Genomic DNA, 17,045 nt, shown 5'->3' with positions numbered 1-17,045 from the left:
TAGGTACCTAATGCATAATTGGGTCTGTACCGTCGCAACGAACCGGAGAACAACATCCTTACCTTTACCTTAACTTGCCTCCACTTTCTTAACTTGCGTAACCCCCCTGACGGTACCACCCCGGACGCTAAACTCCTCGGGGTTATATAACTCCTGACGTTTAGGTCTGTGTGACGTGCTTCGTTTTTTCTTTTCTTCGTATTCCATGAACCGGATGCCGGAACCTTCGCTACGGTTTTTGTTTTATGCCCCCCTACACCAGTTGCTATGTTATGTATATTTAAACTCCTACCCGACCCTCCGCGGTTTCTTTTCATAGAAATAGAAATAAATGGTGTCGGTCTTATCTACGTACCTACCTACCTACTTAGTTAGTTTCTTTATATATAGAAGTCTTGTGTAACTAGAATATGGTTGTAGCGATGGTAAGTAATGAATGCACCATTCCCACTGGCTGTGTGATATCAAATTTGGAAGGAATGCGATTGTGACGGCAGACTCGACCGAGGAAGGTGAGGGCGAAGGTGAAGATGGGGAAGAATTGGGAAAGGGGGGCTTTTACATGGATGTAATGACGACATTTCCTATTTTTTTAATGTGTATTTAGTTTTTTAATATATTTCTATGTTATACTACGTGATCCTTAGGCGCGTTTAAGGCGACAAGGCGGTGAGGCGAGCTAGCACAAGGAAATTGTCTGCGTCTAATGCATACATACGTAGTAGTAGGCGGCCTAGTAAGGTGGCTCATACATCTCGCACGTGGCTCGACGGCTTCCGGTATGGCCATGGGGCCATGCCGTGTTGGGTTTGTATAATTTACTGTCCACCAATCTGGTGAGACGAGATATGTTGCGCGGGTGTAGCTTATACGGTAGAGGTACCGGCATGCTTATATCATGTTTCACGATGTCTTATTCATTGGCGTTTTTAATATGCGCCGTGATACCACTGTGCTACTTCGGCGTTTGCTTATAATCTATCCATCATGTCTGATTAATACAATATGCTATCTACTGGATGAAAAGGGGGGAAGAACGGAGAAGGAAGAGGAAAGGGGAGGAGGGGTGAGTGAAAATTAAGTGGAATGACTGCATGGTCTTGCAAGAAATTGCGATATACGTAGCTCCGTGGGTATCTTCCTTGTGTTACAGGAACTTTGGAGAAGAGAGAACGAGATAACGCTGTTCGAAATGAGGTTGTATATTATGTAAGTCGAGCATGGGAGTCCCATTCTATATCCATGGCCGTTGGTCCCGTTACGCAGTCTTCTATGGTAAGGTTGGTTACACCACATAAGGCGTTTAATCTCGTCCGAACGAATAATATTCGGCCGTGTAGGGCTGAGGGACTTCTTTCTATTCTAGAATGTTGCCATGTTCGTGTTAGAGGCTTAGTCGTGGTATGTTAAAACACAGGAGCTATACATATCCATGCCCTTGGAGATGCTAGACCATTGGTCATTGGGAATCCGGCGCATGGACTAGAAGACTAAGTAATCAGAGGACGTTTAATTTTGCTTTTCCAGGGGATAGGTTCAAGTGGGTTCGGTTGGGGTGGATGGGAATGGGATGGGATGAACTAAACTAGCCTGATATGGGACAAGAAACGAGGTTATTATTGGGTAGGATTCCGTATTGCTCCACGGCCTACTTTCTTCTTACAGCTTATCAGTGCGTTTTATCTACGCGATGTTGCGTCAAGCATGGGATATTCTGCATATGTCAGTACACCCTTGAAAGCCGATGGGGAAGAAAAAGTCAAGAGAGACAAAATAATGTACAGCACATAAGGCAGAATCAAGAATCAGGCACGTCTCGCAAGGCGTTTTCGCACGAGTCAGGTACGTTGTATTGAAACAGCGGGGAGGTTAACTATTATTCTTACACAACTTCTCTTACCGCATGGTATTGAGTTATGTAAGTGAGATTCGTAGTGTGTCACGTCCCTTGTCTCGAAAGTGGTTATCATTAATCCCCGCTTACATCGCGGTAAGATATTATAAGGAGAAGAGAGTTCATATAGCCTATTAGAAGATCTCCTAAACGCGCGGCCGTAATGGATACCTGGCCCCCTTTTTTCTCTTCTTGCACTTACTTCAGCCCTGCGAATAGCTGAGAAGGTAAGGCGGCGAGGCGAAACACAACGATTACTTATCGCTTTTGGCCCCCAGAAGGAGAAAGATAATTGACATCAAAGTGGATTCGTTCTCTCTTTAGTTCTTAGACAAGGTGAATAATGTCTGGCTTCGCTATACCTACCTAGGTAGCTAGGTAGGTATGTATCGGCATCCGATGGTGCCACATGCATAAATTGACCTTCCACAACATCTACACATATGTCGTGTTACATACCCGTGAAAGAATAGCCCAAAAATAATGTCCCCGAGGGTTCTGATAGGCTCTCGCTAGCAAATGAAAGTGTTCAGAGTGGGCTTAGGCTTTTCGACTAGGTCCATCAATACGTACTTGGATATCCATATAGTTGTGTACTTAATTTCCTCTTTTGGAAGAATGTTGCGTTCCTCTTCTGATTGGTCAATCCTAACTCTCGAAAGCATCAACATGGCCCCTCTAAATCGTCGGTAGTTCGGTAAATTGTTACCCAGATAGGAAGCGAGGGACAATTGGGGATGTAGTATCGTCAGTTTTCTAGAAATTCGCGATCACTAGAGTTACAAGGGGGATAAAATAAGTGACATAGGGGAACTGGGGTTATGATAGGTACATATCCAGATGCCTCATTGCGCCACCAAATGGGGAGTTTTATAACTTGCAGTGAGAAATTATACGTGTCATAATTTCTCAAGCCACATTACGGGTATGTCCGGATTCCTCGTTCATAGCCCAAAGACTTTTCCCATGTTTCTCAAACCGGTCAGGTTCATTGGCATGAACCCTTCAGCCTTACCACGGCACAGTTAGAAAGTATCCAAGTATTCAGCTAGCAAGGTATGTAAGGTAAGTGGACGCTGCATATAATTCTAAGTGATTATGTGAGAAAGGGGGGTGGATACTAGAAGTGTGTGTAGATCTCTTACCGGAAGTGAACTGGAAATCTCTTAAGTCAATGTCAAACCCTGCTCCGATACTCCTCTCTCTCCCATCTATCCCCTCATGGCTCAGCTTCCCCGACTAGCGAGAGACCTACCGTGTGTTGTACTAGCAGACTAGGCATGTAAAAAGTACTGAGGGTTGGGTTGTATTACTTTGCTCGTCCCATTATTATATGACTCAGCCCTACCTTTAAGCCATGGAGGAAGCAGCAGACGAACAGCATAACTTAACAATCTCGTCAAGGGGGTCCCTCTCGGTATCAAATTAGCCATCGAAAGCGAGAAACGAAGGAAACATAACTCCCTTGACATCATCAACGAAGGCTTGATTTAGGAACTACCACCTTCAGCTGGATTCCACTAAGGCTAAGTCAACTTACACGTGGGGGCGAAGGGATTTCACTCCCTGACCGCTTCAACTGCAGACAGCGTTACAGAGCCCCAACCTTAATGGGCTGTACCTTGCTTGCAACCCCTGACGACGGGTCTCGTATCGTGCGCCTGGGCTTCGGGAGTCCTAGTCGATTATCTAAGTGCTCCACCCGCCTATGAAAGATAGACGGAATAGCTACCACGACGCGGAACTCAACGTGACAACCCCTACGGACGATCCCAGATATCTTGACGTGATTAATAAATCGCATGTTTCACCGTGTTGGGAGAATTTCCTGATGTGACATCTTTTTCTCGAGAACGGCGTACCTGCAGCCAGTACCAACGCGATCGAAAAGGGAAATTGAGACGACCAACCAACATACAACGTTATTACCTCCGGTAGTTAGTTGTTCGCATATCCACATAATAATCATCAACTACAAGGAGCCAAGACCCAGTCCTCTTATTGACAATGGTGGGAATACCAAAGAGCAATCGATGCACATTCTGCAAAGTGCGGAAGACGAAGGTAAGCAATTTGAACCCCGATAACTGCTTGCCGAGCAACTCCAGCTGACATCTCTACGCAGTGTGATGAGAATTGGCCGACATGTGGTGCATGTGCCAGAGCCGGTAAAGTCTGCTCTGGAGCGCGGAGCAATTTCAAATTTGTGGTGAATGGTTGCCATAATGAGGAACCAACACCCAAATCCAGCGACTCGGATGACGCCAGCATATCCTCTAGCGACAGTGGCCAGATTCGTGATCCGGTATCGCGGCGGACAAGTCCCGGCGGCACAATCATCGTGGACATGAAAGAGTATACGGCCTCTCTTGGTCCTGGCACATTTCATCGGATGCGCTTAACGCGACCACATCGACCTAGGAATGTTAGGAGTGGCAGTAACATAACGCCATCGCCAACATCATCACCAGTTATGCGCCCGTCCGATCGATTAGCAGCCCAATTCATATCATGCCTAGAGGCAGCCTCAGGGACGGGTCATGATATGCAGATATGGGGCCCATCAATAAAATTGATACCCCAGCGATTGGGATCGGAAAGCCTAGTGCTGAGGCATACGGTGGAGTTGGTAGTCACATCTTGGTCCAACAGTCAGCGTAACATATTATGCCCAGAGACCTGGTTAGACTTGCGACTGCATATGCAAGCCTTGGGAAGTCTGCGAAAGGCACTCGAAGAACCCGAGCATGGTTTAGCGACAGACACTATCGCCGCGCAATGGTTGTTACAGAAGATTGAAGTGAGTCTGAGTGACAGTTAGGACGATAAGTTTGCAGAATCATTTGCTAACAGTTGCTCCGCGGCAAATAGCTCACCTACGATTTTGAACGGGGTGCTAACCAAGAGCACCATGCGGCAGGGCTGACTGCTGTTATTAGCAGAGGAGGTCCTTGGCAAGGCTTCAACGACTTAGCCCTTTACCTCACATTTGATAGCTTTTTCAACATGGTAAGTTGAGGCGCGAAGGAAGTCTTAATGTTTGTCTTATACCATGAAGGCTAATAGCATCGTATTTAGCTACAAGAAGACGTACGATTAGGGAGAGATAGCGTGTTCTCGAGTAACGAATGGACTACAGCGTTTAAACAGGCCATAGAAAATAGTTCGGTTCGGCCTGCCGTCAAGGCTATGTATCGTCTATGGATCGAGATGACCGTATGGCCAACATTAGTGAGACTCGTTCGAGCGCTTTGTCAGGATCGCTCAGACACCATGACAGCAGCCGAGCTTGTACTCAGGGCCGAGCCAGTTCTCGAATACCTAAAGCAAGAAGACGAGACAACTCTGAGCCAAATGATGGAATCTAGCGATATTGCCGAGGTAGATAATCTCTTGGACCCGGATTTATTCCCGACAAGCTACCAATTCCGCGACATCGACACCGCGAAGCTGTTCTATACTCACGCCATGTATAGCATCATTATCTGCCGAACCCTACAAGAAGCAAACCAAGTCCTTGAGCACTACGCCCCGAGCGTCATGAAACGCTGTAGAGAATACAGTAGGCGGATATGGATGTCTTACCCATGGATGAGGATGCAAAGGCCTCTCGCCATTGAATACACAGCCGCGCTCGCATTTTCTTATGAATCTGCAAACGAGGAAGAAAGGGAATTCTGTGTTAGAAGTCTTGATGATATGGAATACTTTAGGAGACCACCACCCATAGGCCGATGGGTGGAAGCAACTATCATGGCTAATGTGAAGGGATACACAGGTCGAATGCCGTTTATGAAGAACCAAGACGTCACCATCGAATTCTGCGGGTTAGGATGTCGGTGCTGATTGAATATACGAGTACTCGAGACATCCATGATCCATGACACAGACCTTGAAGATCTTGCCTACCATCCCAGTACAAGCGAGGAAGAAAGAAGGTCCGGAATAAGGAGTAATATGAATGGAAGGTCATATTTATTCCTTCCGACACAGATATACACGATCGCATGATGGAGTTTTTCACGAACAGGTGCTGGATATTGTATCAGGGTTTGGTTTGCACATTGTAGTAGTTGGAAGATAGGAGCTCACATGGCAAAACTAGCCTCGTAGATATATACCCAAGAGGTATTGGGAAAGTTGTCTCATTCCTCTTAAATATTAAAGTAGTAAAACACTGAACGTGCCGTCCATTGATCCTTACTGCGAATTTATGACCTCGTGGATGAACCGAGTCAGATCTTCTGCCTCTTCAGGTATTGTACGCTCGGGTAAAGTAAGGATCGCTTTTTTCAGGGTGTCGTCTTGTGTGGTAGCATCTTTTACGAGCTTCGAAAGGGTCTCCATTTTGTAAGTAGAAAATGGTGTGACCCGCTGAATACTTAGCAGCGCCTCAAAAAAGTCGATGAGATTAAGGTGCACCAGCATATCCTCTTTATCGATCATGTGCAAAGCAGCAAAATGTAATAACCCGCCATTGCCGTTAAAATTAGCATATCGCTGATTTAAATCGGTAAAATCGGTCCAGGTTACTGCGCGGAAGTTCAAGGCCGCAAGACGAGGTAAAACCCGGAGTAAACGACCCTGGGCGAGCGACTGTTGCTGAGAGCTGAGACGACCATCGGTACAATGAGATAGTATCAAATCGTATATATCTCGATCTTGGAATATCCTTCGCCATACTAACCCCTGACCAGGCGGCTTTCTTACAGCAATCTCCATTCCGTTGACAGATAAACCATCCGGGGGTCGAGTATCACAATCGACATCAAGAAGATCACCCAAGACCTTGGACCCTTTCTCGCCCACTCCGACCTGTGGGGCACTTAACCATTGTGCTAGGAAATTGGTAACCACATTGTTCATCATGGCAAGTATAGCTGCGTCGCTTGGTGATCTAGCTGCCTTCTCCAGAACAGTCATAGCAAGAATGTTTGCCGAGGGAGCCGGAGATCGTAAAGCTTGTATGATAGATTCTTCCGAAGCTAGAGACATGATCTGAGTAAAGTTTAGGGGACCAAGAAGCTTGATGGCTAAGCTACATAAGATCGATGGGTCTTGTTGATACTGTTTAAGTATCTCTGTGATTTTTGGAAGAAGTGTTGGGATGAGAGGTGGAATATTAGCGTCTGAAGTAGATTAGTACAGTGTTAAGGCTGGATACCGGGTGATAGATATCTCATACCTGTAAGTTGAAGTTCTACATCGTCAAATAGCTTAGCAGTTGGCAATAGGGTTGGATCCGCTAGAAGCTCATCAAGGTGCTTGTCTAGCTCCTGAACCCCAGTGACGGGGATCGTATCCGTATCCATCTTGACAGCTATCCGACTCATTGTGGAAGATGAGATATGTTAAAGGCTTCACGAGACTTTACTGGAGTATAATAAGAGCAGGCAAGTAATAATGTAAAGACACTTAACTTCCTTAGTAAGTCAAAGTCTAGGTAGGCAGACAAGGCAGGTAATGGACGCGTAGTATTAATAAGGTGTTCTTGGGATGGATTAGAATGGAGAATTAGGATGGAGAAAGTAGAAATGGACCCCAAAAGACATCGGGATCGGGATCTAGGAAAGCTCAGGTGGGGTGGTGGGGGCGAGACGGCACGGACTTAGCTGCGGGGTCAATCGTGGCTGAAATAGGTACAAGGTGAATGCGGGGTATTTGTGGCACAGCAAGTTGTCGCAAACCCCACCGAGTCTCCGCCAAAATTTTGAGAAAGTCAAATTCAATCTTTAATTCTAATTCTATTTCTATCTCGTCCTATTGAGTCATCTCATTTTTTACTTCTGATTCCTTCACATATTTTTTTACTAGCTTTACAGGGGCCGCCGATGCGCCTATAGTAGACGCCCGACAACATCTTCTACCCGCGTACCAAGTGCAACAATCCCAAACCAAAGGGAATAACAATCCATGTATCGCAATGTCTGGACGCGGTAGAGGAGGCCGAGGAGGCAGCCGCGGCGGCTTTGGCGCACGCAAGATAGCGCCCCAGGGCATGCCAGGTGCTGATGACCCAGGCCTACAATTTAACGAAAAGCCCCAAGAAACATACCCCGTAAGGCACCTTTTATTCCCCTACCAATTGCATAATATTCGCTAACAAAGCCTGACTCACAATAGAAATCCTACAAACCACCAACCGCACCCCCTCTTAGCGACACAGAAGCCCGCACCATCGCATCCTTCGTCGCATTCCGAAAAGCCTTCCACGCGACACCGTATTATACACACCGACACCTAACCAGCGGCGCAACGCCCGGCGTAGTCGAAAACGTCCCCGCCCCCGACCCCTCCAAAAACAGCACCAACACCACCACTACTACCACAACAGCGCGCCCCCCAGACCCCCGCCGACGAACCTACGGCCAAGCCCAAGTAAACGCACGCTTCGGTATCAAAAACCGCGCCACAATCGACCCCTTCCTAGCCGTTCCCCTCTACAGCCACAAATTCGTAGACGCAAACCGCATGCTACCAGACTTGCGTTCGCGCCCAACGGGTTACGTATCCGAGTTCTTCCCGGAAGAACTATGGGCCACGCTTGAAGGACGCGACGGCGGCGGACTACGCGGTGGTTTCCTATCCGAAGCACGAGGAACCAAGAGGGGGGTTAAACGTAAAGCCGCTGCTGTAGTCGTAGATGGTGAATCGCTCGGTAGTGACGACGATACCGACGGCTGGCGGAGAAGGCGGAAGGATGAGACGGAGGAGCAGCGAAAAGCACGGATTGAAGCTGCGATTAAAGAGGGCGAAAATGAAGACGCTGAGAATAAGGAAGATATCGATATTGATGAGGAGGAAGAAGGGATGTCGCAAGAAGACGATGATTATGATGATGAAGACGAAGGTGGTGATTACGACGCTGAGGCCTACTTCGATGCGGGAGATAATGATGACTATGGAGATGAAGAAGGGGTTGGAGAGAGTGCCATGGACTTCTAATTCAGAAAGTTCTTGGGGAAAGATGAATAATTATAAACCAAAAAGGCTACGGCTGGCTGCATTGGGATCGGCGTTTGTCAAAAAATGGGAGGTTAGATCTTTTTACTTTCTAGAATCTTTTGCTTCATACAACTATATATATAGCAAACTACTAGATGATACCAGGGAATTTTCTTCAATACCCAAAGCATTAAGTTTCCGTACTATTGGATATCTGCTTTTCAGTACATTTCTCGTTCAGAAAGAATCTAGTTCCTACAATTACGAACATGTGGTAGACGAATATATAGCGAATCGCTTTATATTAACTACCTGGGTGGGTTAGCACTTATCCATACGAACTCCCACTCGCTCCCATTCCCTTCCTTCGCTATGCCTGCGGACTGATACTACCAAAGGAGTTGACGTAGAAAATCGAAGTAGAGTGGAATTCTAAATCAGGAAACGATGGAAATAGCGTCTAACCCAAGACGCATACTATCCTGAGGCTGAACCGGGTTTACTGGTGCGTATAATCATGCTTCGTGCCCATATATCATTGCATCATAACCCGTCAATCCGTCAATGCATATAACGTAGAGAGGAGGAAATGGAAATTCTCGAGGTGCTGTCTGGTTAGGACCACCTTCCCCTGCTGTAAGTTGAATTGCGAAAGGGGGAATCGTCACTCCTAGCCGAATGCTCCTTAAAGCAACACACCAATCTTCAAGTCACAACCACGAACACACCACCTATCGTCGTCCTCCCTATTCCCTATTCCCTATCCTTTCCTTTCCTTTCCTTTATGAAATTCTCTTCTATAAGTTTTGCCGATCTAGGATTGCTTTTCCCTCTCTGATTTGCCGCATAACCTAAAAGACAAACGAAACAGTCATCGTTGATGAGGCGTTGGTGAGACACGCGAAACTACCGTTTAGAAGTAGCTGCGCATGGCATCTTGATATCCACTTCCGCCTTTCAGGTCCTGCTCGAAATTTTGTTGTACGTTTAGGACCTCACGGATGTGACGCATGCTTAGAGGTTCGCCCTTATTGACAGCAAGAGCTTGCGCGGTGCCGACAGTGTTCTTGATTTGACGACCGTTGAGATTGTGTCGCGCTAGGCTGACCAAGTCATCATCATCAAATGGCATTAAGTCGACTCCAGCTACTGCTCGCGCACGTTCAATGAATATCTTGAAAATGGCCTTCTTGGCTTTCATATCCAAGTCATCATACCGCAACGCAATATGGATTCTTGATTGGAATGCGTCGTCGAATGTCTGCAAAAGAGCGCCAGAGTCAGTTAATTTTATCCAATAATGGGCAGAGTAAGCAGAACATACCTGTACGCGATTTGTGGTTAAAAATAATATTCCTTGGAAATACTCTAGCTGTCGCAAGAATATGCTGACTAGAGCATTTCGGTGAATATCCTGCATGTTACGTTTCTCAAGGAAGACATCTGCTTCATCGAGAAGCAGGATAGCCCCCCAAGCGTGACAGATATCTAGTATCTTCTGTAACTCGGCCTCGAGGTAACGCGAGTCAGTACCTAGGTCACCGGCCGAGACCATATAAAGCGGACATTTGAGAAGTTCGCTGATTCCTTCCGCGGTCAATGTCTTTCCAGTACCAGGAGGTCCATGAAGTACGGCAACAAGCCCCTTGCCTTTGCCTTGAATGACATCATCGATGCTCTCAGCAGGGTGATACTTGTGAGATTCTACCAAAGCCTTTGAGTTGAAAGTTAGCACGAAACCATACAATTAAGAGGTTAGAACAGATCGCCGTTTCCAGGCCTCAGGGGGAGCGGATCTTGCTTACCTTGACAATCTCTTTCGTATTAGGTTGTAAAACCAAGGAGTCGTAGGCATTCTCATTCCACGAAATCTCCTTAATACCGGAGACGGTAAACTCTAACCAGAGCTTCTCGGCGAAAGCGAATCCTAGTACGACCGGTGAGGCGATTAGGTATTCTTCATCTGAGAATACCGGCGGGACGTCGTCCTTCTCGTCTTCCGCGGCGATAGTTTCGCCATCTTTAGTGGACTCGTCCTTGTCTTCCTCTCCCTTGCCTGAAACTTGATCGAGCTTTTCCTTTGGAGTCTCCGTGTTGATAAAATCCTTGGGGATGCGCATAGTGGAGACATTGCCCTTATTATCTTTGTAAACCTTTGTCACATACTTAACCTTACCTCCACCCTCTCCGTCTCCTTCGACCTGTTCGAGGCCGGCGTCCCCGGCATCGTCTTCCGACTCACAGCAACAGCCTTCGCCTTCCTCGTCACTATCTTCGTCGTCGCTAAGAACGTCGTGGTCTTTCGGGCGGACGAGAGAGACAGGATAGTTGGGATTTATACGACGGTGGATCGCGGGGTCAACCATGATCCGTCCGTTGATATTGACTTTGATGATAGCCTTCTTCTTTTTATGATAAGCCATGCCTTGGTGACTCTTATAGTGTACACCGCCGAGGCTGACGAACTTTTTACCACGATCGATAAGGTCCTTGCGCAACTGAGCTTCGTTCTTATGGTACTTCAGTGGATAGCACCCTAAGCTAGTAATCTTGCGAGCACCGCGAAATTCCGGTATCTCCTCTGACATGCTACCGAATCCGAATTGTTTCCCGTCGTATTCGAAGTACTATAATAATATTAATAACCAGGTATAGGAAGTAATATAGAGCTTTTGTGGGAGGGGAAACTTACTTTACCCTCGACGTAGTAAAACTCGCCTCTAACGATGCTGTAGTGTTTCTCTGCAACCTCGACTTTGAAGATACGGGGCTCGTCAACGGATCCGTATGTAGTAGTATATGCGAGGGTATTCGGCTTCCAAAGCGCCCACAGTAAATCAAAGGTAATGAGGCCGTTCTCTAGCATGGGATATAGACTAATAGGCATGTGAGCACGTTATGTCGCCAATTCTCAGGAAGCCTGCTAGGAGGCGTGTTCAATAGCATACCTCTTCTTGGTCTCGGCGTGATCCGTATCGAGATACTTGATAAGAACGCGAAGATGCCTTCGTTTCTCATCAATCCACTTCTGGACCTTCTTACGCTCCTTACGCGTGTCTCCCTCCGGTTCAAGTTCCTTGAGGTTAACCATGTATTCTCGCATATCCTCCAAGTACCTAATGCCATCATTGTTAGCGAATCGTGAGGTAAGGGGCCGTGGATAGAGACTGGTGACTTACAAGAATAGCATTTTGGGATCTAATTTGGGTGTCTCCTCTACCAAACTTACGCCTTTGACGCTTCCAATCACATCTTGAAGGGCTTCGCGGAGTTGCTTACTCTTGATGTCGACGAGAGTAGTCTTGTACTTTCCCTCCCAGTCAAAAGTTCTGCGCACATGGAATAGATACTCTTCGTATTGGGAGTTATTAGTATTCTCAGCAGTATCTTGAAGCTTGTAGTTATGGATCTGCGTATCCCAGACCTGATCTACACGTTTAAATTCAAGACGACGAGAGAGAGACTTTCCGCTACGTCCACTCTTAGATTTAGACGATCTATATCCGCGTCCTGTCGCGTCATCAAGTCCGAATTCGTCAGTAGGGAGTCGCCTTCCATGGCCCGTAGGTGGCAGGGCATTTGCGCGACCGCCACGAGCAGCTTTGGAAGCATTTCCCAGGGGGTCGTTAAATAGAGCATTTAAGCCACCGCCAAAATTGCCGTAAGAACCAGGGTAACTCAACCCCGGATGATTTATACCTCCAAGCCCGAGTCCCCCGGGCATTCCCAGTCCTTGATTGAGGGAGGCAGCAGGATTCATTCCAGGGGTTCCGCTAGCTAAGCTAAGTGTCGCAAGCTGGCGTTGTAGCTGGGTTACCTGCAATCTCAGCTGAGCAATTTCTTGCCCCGCAGATGCTTTACTAGCCTTTTCTTCTTCATCAGGATCTGATTCATCTTCACTTCCAACCTCAGAATCGCTAGAATCATAATCGGAAGCCTTTGTCGGTGATTTAGTCTGCTTTGAAGTTGACTTGGACGATTTTGACACCTTCTTCTTGGCCTTTCGGAGATCTTGGCGTTTCTTTTGGGGCCTTTTCTTCTTTAAATTGACCTCGGCCTCGGATGCTGACTCGGAGTGATCGTCTGAGGATGAGTTGGTAAACTCGTCCTCACTACCACCAGAAGAGCTCTCGCTAATCGCAGGAGATGCCTTCTTAGACTTACTAGACTTTGCTTTCTTTTCCTTCTTGCCAGGCTTAGCATTGGCCTTCTTATCGCCTTTTGAGCCCTTAGCCTTGTTACTTGCGTCGGGGGACGAAGTTGACGGAACGTTCTCAGTTAATTGAGTCTTTGTATCGCCGTTATCGGGAATATTTCCTTCGCGACGATCCGCGGGGCTTGCCTTGGCTTCCTGAGAATCCATATTCACGTCAACATTGGAAGCCATGCTGATTGCTCGACGCTAGTAGGAGGCGACGGATAAGCAGCCCTTGGCGAGCACGCAGCGGCGCGTAAGATATAATAATAGTAGAGAAGAGCCGCTTCGGAATATTAGACGGCAAGATGAAATGAAAACGCAGAAGAAGTTGGTCAGTTGTATAAAATAGCGACCTGGGCGAAAGGCGGGGGGAAATTCCTGTCCTTTCTGCTTTGGTAGCTGTGTGTGGGCACAATCAAACGATTTAACCCTCGTGGATGCCCATGACTGGCCTGAAAATCTGTTACCGAAGCACACCGTGTTAGTAAAAAAATAGTTGAAAGGAATATTAAAATGAAAATTAAAGGGTGGGAGATCAGCTGTGTAATCGAGAGTGACATATGTCAAATTCTCTTTGGACAGCTATTCTCCTCTAGAATTGAGACCAGATACGGTCGCCACGCTGTACACGGCAGTACAAGCGCCCGTCATCCATCCAATGGCACCAACTCGAGGATACATATTACGCACCTATTTCAAAGTATGAACTGCTACGAAACTTTGAAGAGTCGTAGAAGGAAGGAATTATAGAGAATTATTGAAATAGAAAAGAGAAGGCGGCTAGAAGAGGGAAGAGGAAGTAGGCTACCCGTGAAATCCGTCGAAGGGGGTTGATATTTATGTGTTGGACAGACTGTAATCACGTCTCGTAGTAGTCCTAGAGCCCCTCGGGAACGACCGGAGTGAGTAATGTAGAGAACGAATCACAGAGGCTGTGAAATGAAAAGAATATTTTAGAATGATGGTGAGTGAAACGGTAGTTGCCTGCTTGCCTGGCCTTGCCTTGCCCTGGGTACCTACGAAATATGTATGCACATCAGTAAGAAATTCTGGAGGATGTGAACACACAAGTAGAAATGCGGCGGAGAAGGCTAGCAGCTTAGGCAGACGAACCAGGATGTTTGTTGGTAGAGGTTAGTGCAAAACAAGAGGTAAGAAGATGGGATGACACAAGAGAGTGTGATTTCAATTTTTTTAAGAGCTATCGATAGATAGATAGGTGGACGGAAGGGTGGTCAATGATTATAATAATCCTATAAACGGCGGTCTAGCAGCAGCCTTGACCAATTAACTTTCCTACTATCTAAATATTAACTAGGAGATTGTCTCTGGCGCGCGCACAAATAAGAATAAAGGAAGCGGCTACGTTATATTCTAGAGAACTAGGGAATAGGGAAAGTGTGATAGGTCTCGGGGCGCTTATGGGCATGGCAATTATAACGGGTAGGTATAGGCTGTTAGGTAGGCACGTCCCGTATATGGGTAGGAGCCCTGTACAATACATCGTGCAGGAAACTACCTACGTAACACCTGCATGTACTGAGATCAAGCCACATGAGGTAACCAACAGATTAACATGAAAATTTATTAGCGTCGCTGTGTTTCCTCACGAATGGGCAGTGACAACCTATACAAACATCAAAAAGGTATGTGCACCCATGGATATAAGTCTATACAAATAAGGGTCCTGCCATTTAGCTGAGAAAATGAGTCAAGCGGCTTAACTTAGCGTAGATATAGTATAGTATCTTATACTGATCCATGCTTCAAGAAAAAGTTAACTTCAGGCAAACATTTGCATAGACACGGACCGCATGGGGGGTATGGGGGTATGTATATGCAGCCTGCCTATCCCTATATGGACCCCATCCTCACCGAGGGGTATGCTATCAAACCAACTACAACCCCGCCACAGCCACGCGGGCGCTTGCTTCAACAAAGAAATGCGCTCAAGTCCCTATTCTCATTCAATTCTCAACATCTAGGTATTGGATATTAGTCCCTGTCCACATTTAATATTTCGTTATTTACCTCCTTTACATCGTATTCTCGAACCTAGCGTATACTCTTCCTAAATGCGACTGTAGGTGGTATTGGCCTCCATACATACTTGTGGGTATAGTGGCCGCAGAACGTCGAATGAATTGAGGCCGTGGCTGCGTGGTTGCCTTACAAGCCTCTAGAACAGCTCGAATGCCCACTAAATCCGTTCGCCCTGTTATGCCGGTTGCTGCTGTATGAAGCGGCTCGTTCTGATGTTACCCACCGGCCTGTCTACCCTGGTGCGTAATCTACTGAACTAGCCTGCAGCGCTGCCACCTGATCAAGATGCCCGACCAATCATAACCGTGTTGGTATACTGGGTGTAGCTTCGGCTTTTATAGGATGTTAGGTAGTCCTATGATATGATCGACAGGCTAACTAGATCACCATGTGCTAACCCTATACGCAATAGAGAAAACACTTTGGTGTGTTATAACATCGGCAGCCTAATGGAACAGTGACTCGAATTTGGTTTTCATATCATTCGGCTCCTCCGAGTCAAACGGCAAAAACGCCTATCGGGCAACTTGTTCCGGCATGCATATAGGTTGAGGGCAAGGCTGAATCACATCCTTCCCCGAGTTGGAATTGGTTGACCGCCAATAACTCGAACGTGCCTATATTATGACAACTTAATATCATCAATGGCTCTAAATTCGCGCGGTTCGTATGTAGCCTTATGGGTTAGGACGAGAAAGAGCCTCTACTACATATATTTCGATCATGTAGGCTTTGAATAGGATACGACCTGTGCATGCGACATTTGACTCACCGAATATAGCCCCGTTGCCTATTTATGAAGATGCCTCAGTTGGCAGGGGGGAACATTTGTTTTCGATCTAAAGTCGTGCAGATATCGACGTCCTGCGGACGGTCGGGGAAGCAACGGCCGTGACTGTCCATCGAGCATCTGCAGCGCTACACCGACACTATTCATCCAATCATTAAGCGCTCTATCAAGCCTCACCTCAACAAAAAGAATCGACTCTAGCCGGTAGAAACGTACCTAGCGACACATGCAATGGCACGCCTGTACTTGGCAGGATCAGATCCGCGACATAGAAAAGGACTTCAACGGCATATTTCATCTGGGGCTTTTTAAAGGTTCCCCGACTGGTGAAATATAACGTTGTTGAGCCGGGATTTTGCAGGAAGGAAAGCCACATTATCGGCTAAGGTTAGACCATGGTTAACATCCGGGAGGCGCAAAAAGGTGCAGCTCGTCACCCGACAGCCCAAGTACCTCATCTCAGAGCCGCAGTCCAAAGATGGAAATCCTAGCTTGTCGTATGGAACACATGCGGACTTGTTTGCAAGCAAGCAGGGTTCCGTAACCACGGATTCTGTGATAAGGGGCCGAGGCTTTCCATGCAGTAAGTACCTAAAGGAGACGCTGATTATACCTCAGGGGCGCGTCCATCATGTAAAAGTTTCTCCGTATCCCTTACTTTCATTCGTGCCGATACAAGCGACAGGAATAAGTAGGTAAAGTCCGCGGCGAAATAATAAATTCGAGTAATAGCAAATCGGAGAATTATAATATCCCACGCGCGTATGTACTTCAGGTGCTTCTCATTGCTATTGCTAAGCTGAAGCTCTTCCAATGATTGACAGCGGTATCCAGTACGGTTGGAGGGCCCCCAACATGTACCTAAGTAACCTTGGAAATCAGTGAGGTGGGTTAGGCAAATAAGAGAAATTGGATCTCACCTCACCATTTTGGTAACTTTGTTGACGTAATTATTTTTTGGTATTTATATTTATATTTATGTAAGTTAAGAAATTTGTGAATTTCAATTATCATCGTCGAATTTTATTTAACACAGCGTTCGAAGGAGCGACAAGTGACGAATTTGATCCTGCAATCTCTCCTCTAGAATCTAGGTAACAGCGATTTGAGCTAGCGCATACATCCCCCACTGCATAACGTCATGTCGATACAAGGGAAGCGACAATGGAAAGATC

At 46.6% G+C, this 17,045-nt stretch overlaps 4 protein-coding genes across 4 annotated transcripts; 2 read left to right on the top strand and 2 right to left on the bottom strand.

Moving 5' to 3' along the window:
* The first annotated feature begins 3,800 nt into the window (after window positions 1-3,800).
* On the top strand, window positions 3,801-5,917 carry F4822DRAFT_50452 (uncharacterized protein). Its single transcript, XM_051463581.1, has 4 exons — window positions 3,801-3,958; window positions 4,020-4,694; window positions 4,766-4,903; window positions 4,973-5,917. Exons 1-4 carry the CDS (start codon window positions 3,902-3,904, stop codon window positions 5,738-5,740), a joined length of 1,638 nt encoding a protein of 545 aa, XP_051309537.1. The 5' UTR covers window positions 3,801-3,901; the 3' UTR covers window positions 5,741-5,917.
* On the bottom strand, window positions 5,918-7,413 carry F4822DRAFT_50424 (uncharacterized protein). Its single transcript, XM_051463580.1, has 2 exons — window positions 7,080-7,413; window positions 5,918-7,023 (listed from the first exon to the last, which is right to left on the bottom strand). Exons 1-2 carry the CDS (start codon window positions 7,225-7,227, stop codon window positions 6,095-6,097), a joined length of 1,077 nt encoding a protein of 358 aa, XP_051309536.1. The 5' UTR covers window positions 7,228-7,413; the 3' UTR covers window positions 5,918-6,094.
* Window positions 7,414-7,631: 218 nt separating this feature from the next.
* Window positions 7,632-9,024, top strand: F4822DRAFT_417500 (DNA-directed RNA polymerase III, subunit Rpc31). The gene is made up of 2 exons (XM_051459452.1): window positions 7,632-7,952; window positions 8,018-9,024. The coding sequence occupies exons 1-2, from the start codon at window positions 7,818-7,820 to the stop codon at window positions 8,837-8,839; spliced, it is 957 nt and encodes a 318-aa protein (XP_051309535.1). The 5' UTR covers window positions 7,632-7,817; the 3' UTR covers window positions 8,840-9,024.
* Window positions 9,025-9,723: 699 nt separating this feature from the next.
* F4822DRAFT_50341 (uncharacterized protein) lies at window positions 9,724-13,849 on the bottom strand. Its single transcript, XM_051463579.1, has 7 exons — window positions 13,728-13,849; window positions 12,019-13,497; window positions 11,788-11,955; window positions 11,532-11,715; window positions 10,645-11,466; window positions 10,164-10,553; window positions 9,724-10,100 (listed from the first exon to the last, which is right to left on the bottom strand). Exons 2-7 carry the CDS (start codon window positions 13,224-13,226, stop codon window positions 9,753-9,755), a joined length of 3,120 nt encoding a protein of 1,039 aa, XP_051309534.1. The 5' UTR covers window positions 13,227-13,497; window positions 13,728-13,849; the 3' UTR covers window positions 9,724-9,752.
* Window positions 13,850-17,045: the final 3,196 nt, after the last annotated feature.

Source organism: Hypoxylon trugodes (assembly GCF_022578975.1).
Source record: "Hypoxylon trugodes strain CBS 135444 unplaced genomic scaffold F4822scaffold_10, whole genome shotgun sequence".
Classification (NCBI taxonomy): Eukaryota; Fungi; Ascomycota; class Sordariomycetes; order Xylariales; family Hypoxylaceae; genus Hypoxylon; species Hypoxylon trugodes.
This window is presented reverse-complemented; position numbering and strand designations above follow the sequence as displayed.

What these genes read in the sequence shown, in the direction of transcription:
- F4822DRAFT_50424 (XM_051463580.1), bottom strand. Translation starts at nt 7,227, where the DNA reads ATGAGTCGGATAGCTGTCAAGATGGATACGGATACGATCCCCGTCACT. An exon ending in TGTAGAACTTCAACTTACAG is followed by an intron (nt 7,024 to 7,079) that starts GTATGAGATATC and finishes AATCTACTTCAG; the next exon opens with ACGCTAATATTCCACCTCTC.
- F4822DRAFT_50341 (XM_051463579.1), bottom strand. Translation starts at nt 13,226, where the DNA reads ATGGCTTCCAATGTTGACGTGAATATGGATTCTCAGGAAGCCAAGGCA. An exon ending in ATACGAAAGAGATTGTCAAG is followed by an intron (nt 10,554 to 10,644) that starts GTAAGCAAGATC and finishes TTCAACTCAAAG; the next exon opens with GCTTTGGTAGAATCTCACAA. An exon ending in TAACCACAAATCGCGTACAG is followed by an intron (nt 10,101 to 10,163) that starts GTATGTTCTGCT and finishes GCTCTTTTGCAG; the next exon opens with ACATTCGACGACGCATTCCA.
- F4822DRAFT_417500 (XM_051459452.1), top strand. Translation starts at nt 7,818, where the DNA reads ATGTCTGGACGCGGTAGAGGAGGCCGAGGAGGCAGCCGCGGCGGCTTT. An exon ending in AGCCCCAAGAAACATACCCC is followed by an intron (nt 7,953 to 8,017) that starts GTAAGGCACCTT and finishes GACTCACAATAG; the next exon opens with AAATCCTACAAACCACCAAC.
- F4822DRAFT_50452 (XM_051463581.1), top strand. Translation starts at nt 3,902, where the DNA reads ATGGTGGGAATACCAAAGAGCAATCGATGCACATTCTGCAAAGTGCGG. An exon ending in GCAAAGTGCGGAAGACGAAG is followed by an intron (nt 3,959 to 4,019) that starts GTAAGCAATTTG and finishes ATCTCTACGCAG; the next exon opens with TGTGATGAGAATTGGCCGAC. An exon ending in TTGATAGCTTTTTCAACATG is followed by an intron (nt 4,904 to 4,972) that starts GTAAGTTGAGGC and finishes CATCGTATTTAG; the next exon opens with CTACAAGAAGACGTACGATT.